The following is a 14,550-nucleotide window of genomic DNA, read 5'->3' as shown; positions in this document are numbered from 1 at the left end:
ACACCGTGTTAGAAATGATTTCCTTTCTGACTGCACACAAAAGCGGAGAGACACATTGTCATGCAACCCTAATGCATATCTCAATCTGGAGTCATTGTATAGTAAATGAGCAGCACCCTCTATCAGACATGATCGTATCTTTTGCCTTTTATGTTCTGCCGTTTTGCTGTAGCGTCACTGCAAAGGCTGTATTGCCACTGACTTCAATGCTTCAGCTGTTATTCGGCCTGAATGTGTTTTGTGTGCTGTTATCTGTAGTGCTACATGGTTCGCCACATGGAAAATCTACTCGCTATTATGAACGTATATATGTGCAATCTCAAACGTATTTATGTGACTTTGTGTGTGTGTTTGAAGGAGAGAGTGAGCGGGAGGGATTTATAGCCCTGTTTTTCTATGCACGTGATGGTATGAATCTCAGTGTGTGTGTGTGTGTGTGTGTGTGTGTGTGTGTGCGTGTCTGAATGAATGTAGATGAGACAGAAAAAGCTGCATTATGCATAGCGGTTCACCATAGGCAATATCCTTGCTTCTCCAGCATACATATTCATACTCCATTTTCATATCCACTGCAAGAACAGGAAGAAAGTGCAAATGTATTTGAGTGTACAGCAAAGAAAGATTTGAGTCCAAAGAAAAGTGAAGGTTAAGAAAAGGAACAAGCATGGAGGAAGATTGTGAAGGGTTCAGCTGACTGGGAAGATGTTTGTGGGTGTTTCTCCCCAAATCGCTTTGACCTTCCTCGTCGTAGTCGATGCGAGGAAGGAAATCAAAAATACGGTTCATGATCGGATGAGTGCTGCTCCTTTGCTCCGTCTTTCTCCACTGGGGAAAGGCTGGAAAGGGAGCCTGGGGCTACGAAAGGACTCTGATAACCATCTGAGGCTAGATGTTGCCCAAATAAAGAGGAAAAAGTAGGTTATTGTGCTTCATGTTGTTTACATGAGACGTTCACAGTTGATTACATATATTTGACTGATTGCATTGATTCTTTGCATCTCATTCCAATTTCATGGAAAGTCTGGGTAGGGTAATTTGTTTATGTCCTTTATTCTGCTACTTAACGCAGATTACTGTACTTCATATGAAAATCAGACGATAGCTGTCCCATTTGCAAACCTCAACTGTCAGATATCCTGAAGAGGCCAAGGCTCCAGGGAGGACAAGACAATAAGAACCTCATGACGGTCTGTATCTTATCATACAGTACGTGATCCACAGCTGCAGCCTGGGAACACCTTCTGCCAAGTCACAAAACGTGGACCTTTTACTCAGATCTTCTTATCCATTCTTCCTCTCTCATCCCTCCTAATTCCATTTCCATGTTTTGACTTCAAACTTGAACCATTACTGCGATGAGACACGTGGTCGTCATCGTCACGATGGTCCTTTCCGCTGGGGGCCTTAATCCGCACGGTGTAGACTCGGGCTTGCTTCCGTGTGCTTGCTACACATGTGTCTTTGCGTGCATGTGTGTGTGTTTGTGAACTCAGTGACCTGAATTCATACCATAGGACAAAGCGATTAGCCATCGCATCATAAGCCGCTGCTTTTTAAAGGTTTTCCCTCTGAGGTTCAGTTGTTGCATCCTAGCTGTTGTTGCTGTTTGAGGCCATTTTTGATGATGTCAGATGACGGTGTGAGGTTTGTTTATCTTTGAACAGATTGTCCAGTTTTAGAGCATATTGAGATTAAGTAGAGGTTTCCCAACAATGGGATCACAGAACTAATCTGAGCGGCCCTGATATGATTTACAGGCCAGGAAAGGAGAAAGGGCAGATTTCTTGCTGCACAAATTTCTGTTTATTTCTACGGACTTTCCTCCAATTTTTCCCTTCCACTTTTCCATGTGAAAAACTGCTCTTGCATTAAATTGGTTACAACCAGTTGAAGAGGGGTAGTAAATAGACATTGCTTCATTTTCAGGGGAAAAAGGTAAAACTAGTTTAAAAACTATAGTCATGTCCTAAGATGGGTACTTTTAACCAACTTCTGCAGTTTCAAGGTAGTACCTGGAAAGATAATGGAGTAGCTCAGATTATTAAATAAATACAGATTATCATTTGATAAAAAAAAAATCACAGTATCACCATATTTGTGCTTAGGTGGAATACCAACACACAGATGGGATTACAAGTTGATATGATGCTGATTTTTATTCAGTAACCTTCAAGTTTTGACAACATGACCAAGTTCTCCATGAAAAATTGTTAGCAAGTGAGCATAGAAGCTGAAATCGATTGGTAAAAGTAATGGATAAATGGTAGACACATCCAGCTGCTGCCATTTCAAGTGGTAGAGAATAAAAACTTACCAAACCTGCATTAAAAAAAGAGACGTATGTATGTAAACATGGACAATTAGAGAAAGGCTTGCTCTTTAATGTGCAGCCAGAGATCCACCACAGCTTGGGACGACTATCCTGGTCAAAATAACTTTGATTCATAATATAAGATAAGATAAAATTAGATTAGATAATCCTTTATTAGTCCTACCACAGTGACATTTGCATTGTTACAGCAACAAAGGGGAGAGCAAATAGAGATAAGCATCAATTAAAAAACTATGAATAATAGATTAGGAAAATAAATCAGCAAAAACAATATCAATGACAGTATCTGACAGTTTATACAGATAATAGTTTGAAACTGACATTACACCAAGTGAAATATCGATAGTGCACAGTTGGTATTTGTTAGTGTGTCCTGATGTGTGTGATCTACTGGGAGCAGTGCTGGTTGTACAGTCTGACAGCAGCAGGAAGAAAAATATCCTGAAAATAATCAAAATATGCTTTCAGCTATTTAAATGGCACATAAACATACTGGAATCATGTTGCCTGACATTTTGATCAGGACATCTTTTTTTTTTTTTTAAAGTAAACATCCTTTTTAGTGACACACAAACTGTTTGGCAAGCAGAGATGGATGGTGGTCACAGATGGGGGGAGTGCAAATTGGAGGTGTTGGTCCGTGGGTCAGAAACCTTCCTCTGGTTCTGTAGGTGGGCACCTCCTCTCCCTGTCATTCTTTAGTTTGGAATATATAGTATTTCCAAACATCTTATGTAACTTTTTTTGTGCGGGATACAACGGACAAGCTGAGCCTTCAGTCATGGTGACAGGCTTATGTCCTGTTATCCCCCTTGTGGCACTTCAAAATGAATCAGGAAATCAATATCGGGCTGTGCGTTAGCTAGCTAGACAGCTATTTCAAGTCACTCATGTGAGGATATTCACCTGAATGTGTTTTATTGCGATGCCCGATAAAATCTTTTTTCTCTGTGGTAAAACACCATCAACCAGTTCCATGAAGGCCGTCGAAGGTGTAATTAAGGGGTACTTCAGCCCATTTGGGAGGGGTTTTTTTTTGGGTGCACTGGACAAAAAAAGTGAGGAACCACTAATTTGAAGAGTTACAGTATTTTGTGATTACCTGTATGTAAAAGGGTGACAGTATCCTGAGCACAAATTCTTCTACAGTGATACTTCTACTCTTTTTGGAGGGCTTTTACAGCTACAACACTTTGTTTTTGTCATGAAAATATTCTGCTTCTAAAAATAGCAGCCGTCATCAGAGAGAAGCAGGTCACTGTCACTGGTATCATCTGCTAACAGTTTCCTCCTTGTTTGCTCCGTGTGGAAACTCTTCCGTGTGTTCCGCACATTGCGCCGCTCTCCGGTGCTGAAAGTGCAGATCAGTCAGCCTCGCAGCCTGTGAGAGTGATTGACACGGATTCGAACGGTAGGATGGATTGAACTTGACCTGAATTCTGATTTTTTTGAACACAGAGGATCTGCTCCAATTTTTTGCTGGTAGGCAGGAGAACAATGACTCTCTACCTCCTCAGCATCTCTGCCGCGCTGCGAGCAGCGATCGCATCCCTCTCCCGCACACCTCAGCCTCGGCTTGTCGGCTGAGTTTGACATCAAGAGCTGAGGCAGTCATTTAACATTAACCTCTCTATCCCTTTGACCTTACCACACACGGACGCGCACGCACATAAACACACTCACTCACTCAGCTGCATCCGAACACCTTTGCACCTGAGCACCTTTCTCCCCCGGCCAGCCACCCGTGTCCTGTCTACAATATTGCGCTCCCCGATCTCTCCTTCCGCTCCACACCCACGCACACACGAGAACCAGGGAAGTCGGACGCCGGCCTCCCACAGCAGTGCGATTACAGAGTGGATAGACTGTGTGTGTGTTAAATGTGAGAGGAGATTATGTGGGTTTAACTCTCTGCGTCTGGCATACAAATTCCAATCGCGTAACGTTGCCTGTCTCAAGTGTGGCAGGAAAAGACAAGGGGGAAGTGTGTTTGTGTCTTGGTAAGGGTGAAAGAATGACGGCAGATGGGGAACACAAAGAAGCAACCGAGGGAGATAAGATCGAGGGGTGCAGATAGATGCACGGAGAAAGGAAAATCACCTTATGCCACTTTGGGTTTTTATCCCTAATCCCTGCATTTTACTTCAGAGCCTTTTCTCATGTGATTCATCCCATTCATGTCATGTTATTAATGTCATTGCCTGTTACTATTTATACTGGACAGAGCAGATATAAAAACGGTCTTTTGTATCAACTGTTCATCCATCTCAGCGTGTATTAAGATCTTAAAAAGACAGCCAGTGGGCTTCTGTCTTCTCCTTTAATAGCTAGTTACTAATGATCTCCATTGATGTGGAGGATCAGTAGAAATTAGAGCCTAAATGACATCTGATAGCGTCTTTATATCTCCATTGATGTGTCTTTGCCGACACCCTATTTTCTCCCAGCGCAGAGCGAATTTAAGAGATAGGGCTAATCCAGGCATTGTTGACACAATCCGGGAAAAGGGATTAATTAAGTATCATTGTCTGAGAAGAAACTTCTCTGGCTCGGGGCACAGCGTCTTCCCCTGGCCTCCAGCCAAGCTGAGCTCAGCACTTCTTTACTCTCCCCTCTGTACACCCACCACCACCACCGCCACCGCCACCCACAGCAAACACACACACTCACAGAAACACACAGATCTTAAAAGACGCCTCGCTACCCGGCTCTAAACTGGAAGAGGGCGTTTTGAGAGAGAGGATATACGGTGGTCTATCTCCCCGAGGACGACTTATCTGGCAGCAGCTCTTCATCTGTGCCACAAAACCATTGTTTTACAGCAGACATCTGCGTTATCCTGCTCCTCAGGCTTGTACGGCTACAGATACTACCTACAGTAAATATGACGGACATGAGCAGGCCTGAGGAGCGCAGCAGTCTGCCATCACGCCCGTGTGAATGCTTTGCTTTTGAACGACGGAGGATATCAACAGGAAAGATGGGGGTGGTGGGAGGGTCAGGTCACGTGACCCGTTTTGTCCTCATATTGAGAGGCAGATTTCCAAAGGGCTCTCTGGACACATATATTAGATTAGAGATATTAGGATAATGCATATGGGATGAGATGGATGGCTGCAGTTTGGCACACAGGGAGGAAGTTGTTTGGGTTGAGGTGACCTGAATGCCTGTAGATCCAGCCTGTACGTGTGTTTCCGTGTGAGCTTGTGTGAGATCAGGTAGTCTATTTTCAGTAATATATTGAAGTGAGTCATGCTCACGTAAAAATATTATATTCCAGTGGATTGAGTCATGGATGGAAAATATTTTAATGAATCTTAAGAGCATATAGCACACGGACACATCAAATATAGAACATGAAAAAATGGGAAATTAGTTTTTTCTTTATTTTTCGATGAACTATTGATATTCACATCCTGCTTTATATGATGTATACAACTGTCAAGACATTTCATGAAGAATATTTAGATAAAGTATTAATTTTGATTTTTTATTTTTTTTAAAAAGGGTAAAGCCACCAATTTTACACATTGTAGTGTGTTTACAGGTCTTGAGGAGTACTCCTCCATACGTGACAGAAAAACAGTAAAACACCTTTCGTGGCTCCAGAGGAAGCTGCATCTAGTCTGATGAATAGTCTCCAATGATGTCACTTAGTGGCTGACTTGCATTGTGGGTAATGTAGGCACCAGGTTTTGGAAAGGAAGAAAGGTGTGTTCAATAAAAAGGTGATATCTGGTTCTGCTGTATCGATTTTGATAATTTATTTTTGAACTGACCATAATGAGTCCAACATTTCATTTTTTACAACTTTTTGGCAACCAGTTAGTTAGCAAATCTGCGCAATTGATTGATCAGGATCCCATGTCTTACTCTGCAGTCAGTCAGTTCAACACAATTTAGAGAAAATAGAAACCAACACTCCTTTTAGTTAATAATTAGGCTACTGGATGTGTGCACGTTCTGTGTTAGCAGTGTTCTTACATTGCTTTAATAATGTAAAACAGTCAAGTGTTACAGTTTTTACACTGTGCAATTTCCTTCAGGGTTCAAATCGAGTGTTAAGTGTAGCTTTAACGGTAAGCATTCCAGTTATTCCTCAGCGATGCACTATACATTTGCGCATGTTCCCTCTCCTCATACCTGTCTGAGATGTGAATGTTTCCTTTAATTCTGACACTTGCCAACTAACTAACTGTCTCCCTTTCTGTCATCCTAACAGTCAACAGTGAGGATGTTGTCTCTACGCGGCTGTACTTTGTGAACGCCTCCCTGCAGCGGGTGACCTTCTCCAGCTCGGTGGGGGTGTCCCTGCCCTGCCCTGCGGGCGGCGCCCCCCATGCCGTCCTGCGCTGGTACCTGGCCGCCGGAGACGACATTTACGACGTGCCCCATATCCGCCACGTGCATGCCAACGGCACCCTCCAGCTCTACCCGTTCTCTCCCTCCGCCTATAACAGCATTATCCACGACAACGAGTACTTCTGTACTGCTGAGAACCAGGCGGGCAAAATCCGTAGCCCCAGCATCCACGTCAAAGCAGGTGAGGGTTCGACACACTAGATGCAACTAAGTAAATGAGGCAATTTTTCTTCCATTTTAGGTCTCATGCATTTTGAAGTTGTTGTATGATTTATGACATTATCCTTGTTTAGCCCAACTTTTGGATGTCTTTTGAATGAAGTACAAGTTCAATCTAACTTGACAGAACTTTGAACTAACCCCTTAAAAACAAGAATGTCACTCAGTAGAGCGCATACCTCCGCCGAGGCCCAACAATCCACTTTAATTTAATCAAGCTAATCCAACATTAAACTGGATAGCCCTGTATCGCTCTGAATGTTACACCACGCGTATCTGCTTAACCATAATTTAAGATCACCAGATTGAGGATCTGCATCAAATTGTACTCACTCGTAGTAAATTAAACTTAAGCCTGCAATGTACATCTAGCAATGCTAAGGAAAGTGAGGAAAATGTCTGGATCCGTCCTTTTATCCAGATCTGCACCAAAGGTACATGGGGTCTATTCTGGGCCGAGAAAATCCATTCAGTAGTTTTTTATGTAATCCTGCTGACAAACCAACCAACCAACAAATAAACAGACAAGGGTGAAAACACAACCTCCTAGGCGGAGGTAACATCAAAACACTGCCTTCTCAGCCAGTCCGCGCCTATTATATATATATATTTGAAAATCCACCTAAGTATGGTGGGATTCCAGTGGCGTGGCTCTATGCTAAGCTAGCTCAGTAGCACCTCCAATTGGCTTGCTAACACTATTAAGAGAGACATGGAGTGCCTCCACAAATTGGGAGTGTCAACATTTTGTGCCCACTTAAGTCAGACCAGGTGGAGTCAGGTTGCAGCAGCGGTTAAATCTCCAGTCTAATTTAAATTTCAATCTCCTATAACGACATCTACTGTTTTAATCTGCATGGCTGAAAACAATTATCATATTTTTGGCCAAGCTGGCCAGCCTGGCTGGGGACAAACCTTGGATGCTGTGGTTCACAGTTGTTTTCTAGCAATTTAGTATTGGACTACCATTAAAGCTACAGTATGTTAACATTTCTGCATCAAAATGTCTGAAAAGGACCTTTGTTGTACATTTTGTTAAGTCGTGTACTTACATTATCCCTAATGTTTCCAACAATGATCAAACCCAGAGAAATGCGTAATTTTACTCAAGATAATGTTGCGTTTCATTTGGTCGCCTGTTCTCTATAGAATCAGAGAGTAAGGAAGGAAGTCGTAACTTGAATAAAACTTGAATCGATGGCTCGTCTGTGAACATTTCTGCCTGAATCACCTAGATAGAATCTCATGAGCAATGGAGGTTTGAATGACGAAGACAACTTCCATGATCCCAACCTCCTTTTTTGTTTTGATTGAGAGACCCCTATTAACAGAAATGACATGCTATGCCTTTAAGAGTTTTAAAATTGAAGCCCACGAGGGAGAGATATCCTGACTTTTATTCCCAAATATGGGTCAGGCTTTAAAAAACACAGAGTCCTACATTTCCAATAATGCAACTTAATACTGTCTTGCATAAGACCCTCCCTCCCCTCATCTTTCAAGCTACACATTTTCAGTTGGCAACACAAACTTTCTCTCGTTAAAAATAATAATCTCAAGTTGAATGTGAGATAACCCTGTGAAAAACTATTATTCCCCTGAGGACAAGTACACTGATGTTCATATAACCTTAAGGTCATACCTGAAAAAATGTCTTACTTTTACACACCTTGAAAACATCACGACAGCATTACATAGCTACAGCGCAGCATCTGTAAAGATGGTCACCCAAACGGCAGCCATATTGGCCTCCCAAACCAACAACTCCTCTCAGTGGGGGTGAAGTGTCCCAAAGCTCAGTGTCTTGACCCTGTGTATTAAAAATCCTCCAGAAGACAGACACACAGCCACGGAGACAGTTGGCTCTGTAACCTGTCCGCACTCCCTGCCAAGGTCAAAGCTGGAGAGAGGCACTGAACACACTGAGGGAAGGTGTTACTGCTCTTTCTCACACACACACACACACACACACACACACACACACACACACACACACACACACACACACACACACACACACACACACATAAACATCATAAACACATGCATATGACCTAATGTGATATACACACTGGATACACGTGTATACAACAGACTTGCACGGATGTATGTTCACGTGCACATTCAGACGCACACACTCACATGCACACCAGCCTGTGCGTAGCTCATGCCAGCAAGCCTCCTGTCTCCCAGTCTCTCCATCTGTCCATGGACTGGAAAGTCCCCTAACTACACACACACACACACAAACACACACACACACACACACACACACACACATACACACAGCCATTTTCGTCAAGCTGGCTCTTGGTGTTTAGTTGCCAGCTCTTTGTCAGGGTGTTTGGCAGGAAAGATTTTGGAGAGTCAGCTACAGACATGGAAAGATGTGAACAGAATCATGAAAAAAAGTGGATTTTCAGGTCATGGTAATAGCCAGGCAGACATTTTGACTGTGTTGATCAATCCTGCATGAAGAGACAGTCAGCAGTTCTCTACACCACACATGGAGACGAACAAATGTATTCTCCAAAATGCTGCCGGATTCTCTTCTCTCGCACGCAGACACACACTCATAAACACACCCATATGGCCTGCGTGGTCCCCAGAGGAGGACAGTCCCTCCAGCGTGAGAGTGACCTTCTAGCCAGCCTCAGTGTTGGGATGACCTTCCCGCCCAAATAATTACAACAATTAATCAATTAAATGCTGAGGCAACCACAACTCCACAGCTCCATAACCAGGGCTCACGTGCATGTGTGTGCACCTCATTACCTCCAGAGTCCTACACAACACACACACACATGCTCACGTACACGCTCGCACACATACACAACCCTGCAGTTGCCATCGGCGACAGAGGCGTGAGCGCTAGGGTGTGGCATGCCCCGTCTCAGGTGGCGCAGGAGAATGATGACAGCTGACAGCTCGCAGTGTGACACCCCCCCCAAAAAAAAATCTGCCCCACCCCCGCTCCCCCTCGCCATCCGTCTCGTTCTCCCTCCCTCTCTGTCTCCCCTCTCTTCACATCTTCACATCTCTCTCTATCCCTCTCCCTCTTTCTCACCCTCTCCCATGCATGCTGATTGTGGTCCAATAATAGCACCAGCACCTGTCTGGATAGCTCTACATTTATGAAAATCACTATGTGGGCTGCTTGTTTTCCTGTATATGTTTTATTTTTTTTTGGCTCTGTCAGTGCGACTAATTTAGTTTTCTGTTTTTCTTTTTCTTTTTTTTTTTCACAGACTTCTTTTGAAAATACCGATCTATTGAATGCATTTATTTTTTGGATAAAATTGTTTGATAGGTTCCAGAATGAGGTTTGACAGACAACCAAATAACTCTTCGATAATAGTTACTTTCCAGACAAAAACTATTTTAGGACTTTTACAGAATGAATCACCATATAATTAAATGTATGTGGCCCTCAAAAAGCTTTCGGTGCAGCTTCAATCATGTGTACTAGGTCTGCTGGAGTACATGTTGTAGCTTTTTTAATCTTTTCTCACTTTTCAGGTGAGGTGTCATTTGTTTCCATTAATTTCTTCATGTCATCAAAATCATCTGGTGGACTTTTTTAAACTTGCTCAAGTTTTTTTTAAAGTTGTGTAATGCATCACAATAAACACTGCCGTCCAGATTGATTAGTCACAACAATAAGATGACGAAAGCAGCAGAGTTGATGTCGGCTGTCATGGATTATGCAACTCAAGTACATTCAAGCGTCTGCCATTTTAATTGTCAGACCATATGGAAATTAATTCAATCCAATGAAGGCTTTGAAGGATGGAAAATTAACAAAACATGAAACAATACAGCATTGGTTGTCAGTGGCAAGGTCTTTAAAAAATATATATTTTCAAAAATGAAATTGCTAGAATGAATTGAAAATGTATGAGCAGTATTCTTCCCATCCTGTACCAGCCCCATATGCTTCTGCATACATTGATGTGGGATAGATTATTTGGCAGTGTAAAATACTGTGTAACCTTATAGCTGCTTCACTTTCTCTCTTTAGTGACTCCCTTAGATTAACAGTGCGGAGGAGAAAAATATACTTCCTATGTTGTTTTGAAGGAACAGCAGAAAAAATAACTATTTCCATAGTTGTTAATTTAGTTAAATTTTTTTTAGTATTATTCCTTAGTTTTTCTTTAACATCCCAGTTACCAAGCTGGCTAAACTTTGACCCTTGGAGTTTGGTTTCGAAAAAAAAACTACACATATATTATTGTTCTATTTCGTGGCACCATCAAAGTAAGGGAATACGTTTTGATAAAAATATTTGTTGCTGATTTTAGTCACATGTAACTGTAGACATCATTGAGACAGGGTCTTCTACCTGTTTCAAACTAAACCATGCATAAATGAACACATCATCTCTACTTATTCTTCCTTTCAGACGGAAAAGGAAGCCAATCGGTCGGTTGTCAAACTGAGCATTTTCAAAAAAAAAAGGCAGAGAAAATCAATTCCACATTGATAAAAAGATTCAGTATACAACCATTTTTGTGAATAGGACCCTAACCCCTAAAGCAAAGCTTTTTGTCTGTGTGTAACATATCTAGCAATTTAGGAGCATGTATAGCCTCAGGAATAAGGCCTTCCCTCTTCTCTCCTCTCACAGCTGAGTCTCCTCCGAATGCATTTAACATTTTTTCCCTTTATGATACACATCGTTTTAGCTTTCAAACGCATGTAATGTAATCAAAACAGTTACTAAAGACCAAAATTAATTATATCGTGAAGTAACGTGGGATCATGGGAGTCTTAATTGTTAAACAAACACCATTGCAAACGATAAGGAATAATCATGCAATAATCGTGCACCATCACGAATGAGCAATACAGGCAACGGCAAACAAGAGCATGGCTATCGAGCTAGTTAATTGACTTCCTTTTTTGCTCTCTGCATCTAGTATTCACCGTGTTTCCCAAGCCAAATTTCCCAGTGGCCAAACTATGTAATTACAACGTCAGGTGATGCACTGGGGCCCAAAAACACTTTCTTCCACAAGCTTACATTGTGAAAAAAGCAGCTGTAAAACAGTGGATGAATATTTTTGAGGGTCAAAACCCCCACCTAATGATTTGATATGAAATCATAATTTGCGCCATTCAGTCCGATAAAATTTGGAAAGTCCTGAAGAGCAGCAAGATTGTAGTCATTTAATCTCTATTCAAATTAGCGGGCCACTAAACCAAAAGTTAACCGGCTCGGTAGGTGGAAGTCTCTAGTGCGCACACTCTATAGGCCCAACGACGTGGAAGGTCCAGGTATATTTATACCCTGGAAATTGAGCTTTTTTGGCTTCATGAACCACTGAGTTGCTTTCATTAGGAATTAACGCTGCCCCACCTCCAACACAATTGATCCATGGTGTTTGCCCTGAAGGGTCTATTTGCAGTCTTGTAGACTGCACAACACACCCCTGCGATCTTTTCCTAAACCTAACCAAGTAGTTTTGGTGCCTTAACCTAACTAAACTGTGACTGTTTCAAGGGTGTGTCATGATATCATCCGACTAGAGGGGGTAAAGGAGATATGAAGCCACTGACAGGCAACTAAATGAAACGCACCATTACCCTGAATGAAATGAATGATTTCTTTGGTTTAACATTGTTACGAACATTTGGGATAATGTAATTACGTAACTCAACAAAATAGATAACAAAGGTCTGGTTGTTTTTTTCGCATATTATATCTTGAAAGGACTTAATGTCAAAAATGTCTTGTGTTTCCTCATGAAAGTACACCGTACGCACATACAGTTAGTCACTGCAGTTGTTTTTGCCAGAAAAATATTCAGCCTGAGTCAGAGGGTTTCATGTTTTGTGCCCCCGCTGGCTCCTCACACAAACTTAATAAAATGAAACGAGGACACCTGTTCAATGAGCTCACCTCGTCTCCCTTTTGTCCCGACTAAAACGCACAACCCTATGTAGGCCCGGGCCAAGGCAGCAGGTGTTTAGATCTATTTCCTCCATCTGCCCTCGTCATCTTTTCTCTGGCTGACATTTCCTTACTAATACAGTAAGTAGGGTCCCTGAACCTGATACACAAGGACTGCTTTCAATAATGAAACCCGCGTCCATTCATTTCTCCCGCATTTCATTATTTTCGCCATCTCTATCTCTCTCCTTCTCTGTGTTTTTGCTGCTTTGCTTTATGAATAAGTAAATGCAGTATTTGGTTTCCCCGTCGTTAATTATTGAAGCGACAGTGATACAAGACTTGCCTCCCAGTGCGCCCAGTGCACCAGACCCATGTTTTAGCTCGTTCCTAGGCAACCGGGCTGCATATAGTCAGGCATCAGTAACATCCTAATGATTCTGCTGCGCATGCGATGAGGGGGAGTGCAATTTACACACAAATCAGTTGGGCTACCATTTGCATCCTGTCACAAGGCTTAAGAGGATGAATATATAATGTTTTTTTTTTTTTTCCTCTGTGTCTTTTATATCTTGGAAGAGGAACGTGTGTTAAATGACAATGCTATCACAACAGTTGCCTCTTATTGGAGCTGGTTACATGGTTGTGTACAAGGGCTTGTTACCATACAGGGCTTTTTTGACTGGTTTTAATGGGGGAGCAGAGTGGTGGTACAACACCGTCTTAGAGGTAAGCAAGTGCAGGGGTCAAAGCAGAGGAAGTACAAGCATCAGGTGACCTTGACTGGATCTGAATCTCCGCTGAGTTGACATGTGATAACTGCCATCATTGCACCAAACATTTACAAGCTGTCAAACTGGGTTTTAAACACTCTGTGAGAGGCACATTGGGGATTTTCCCTGATATTGACGAGAGGCAGAAGGGTCAGTCAGAGAGTAAATAAAAGATTGAAAGAATTGGCTGGGCCTCAACAGCCGAGGCTACTCAGTCGATCCTGGGTATTGATCCGCAGGTAGATGGCATCAATGAAAGGCAGCGGCTGTTTGAATGAAGAATTGAAATGAAGACTTGATTGGAATTATTTGTCCTTTAGCTTTGACTTGTTTACAAATGAGGCTTCAGCTCACATTAGCGTCCTGTGTGTCCGGTGACCAAAGGGATAAGTAATACGCTCCCCGGAGGACATCTTACTGCAACCATTCATTTAGCTGAGGTACAAAGTAGCATCAGTAACACCACAACTGGTAGTCCCAAAATCCAATGTTGTATGCCTCATCTGTGTTTGGCAAGGTTACATTTCAACAATGTTGACAGATAATCCACCCCAGTCTACGCTCCTTCAAAAGTCAGGAAAAAGGAGAGAAAAGATCCAAGGTTCAGCCAATTATGAAAAAGTAGAACAGTGTAAAAGCAATGGACGGAATCAGACAAAGACTTGGGAGATTAAACCTCGGACTTTAAGGTGAAAGACTCCCCACCATTCGGACAAGGACATCGGCTTTGGTTCCACTGGGTTCCAGTGACAGTGGCGGCTGGCATAAAGCATTATTAATGACCAAGGAAACTGGCCTTCAGGCTAGGCGTTAATTATATCACTGGAGAGCTGGGGGAGAGAGCGAGCACACGGGAGGGCGGGGCCACTCCCTGTGTTTGTGTGTGTGTGTGTGTGTGTGTGTGTGTTTTACATTGTTAAGCCATTACTGTCCTCATTTCTAAGGGAAGCCTGGTTGAATAGCAGTGA

General features: G+C 42.4%; 1 protein-coding gene across 3 annotated transcripts in view; it reads left to right on the top strand.

Moving 5' to 3' along the window:
• dscaml1 (Down syndrome cell adhesion molecule like 1) overlaps positions 1 to 14,550 on the top strand; it is a 105,346-nt gene that overhangs the window by 4,803 nt on the left and 85,993 nt on the right. For all 3 annotated transcript variants that reach the window (XM_084351693.1, XM_084351692.1, XM_084351694.1), the window contains exon 2: positions 6,555 to 6,875. In XM_084351693.1, the coding sequence (XP_084207819.1) occupies positions 6,555 to 6,875 (321 nt within the window). The remainder of the gene's footprint in view (positions 1 to 6,554; positions 6,876 to 14,550) is intronic.

This window comes from Pagrus pagrus (genome assembly GCF_965226575.1).
Source record: "Pagrus pagrus genome assembly, chromosome: 4".
Lineage (NCBI taxonomy): Eukaryota > Metazoa > Chordata > Actinopteri > Spariformes > Sparidae > Pagrus > Pagrus pagrus.
This window is presented reverse-complemented; position numbering and strand designations above follow the sequence as displayed.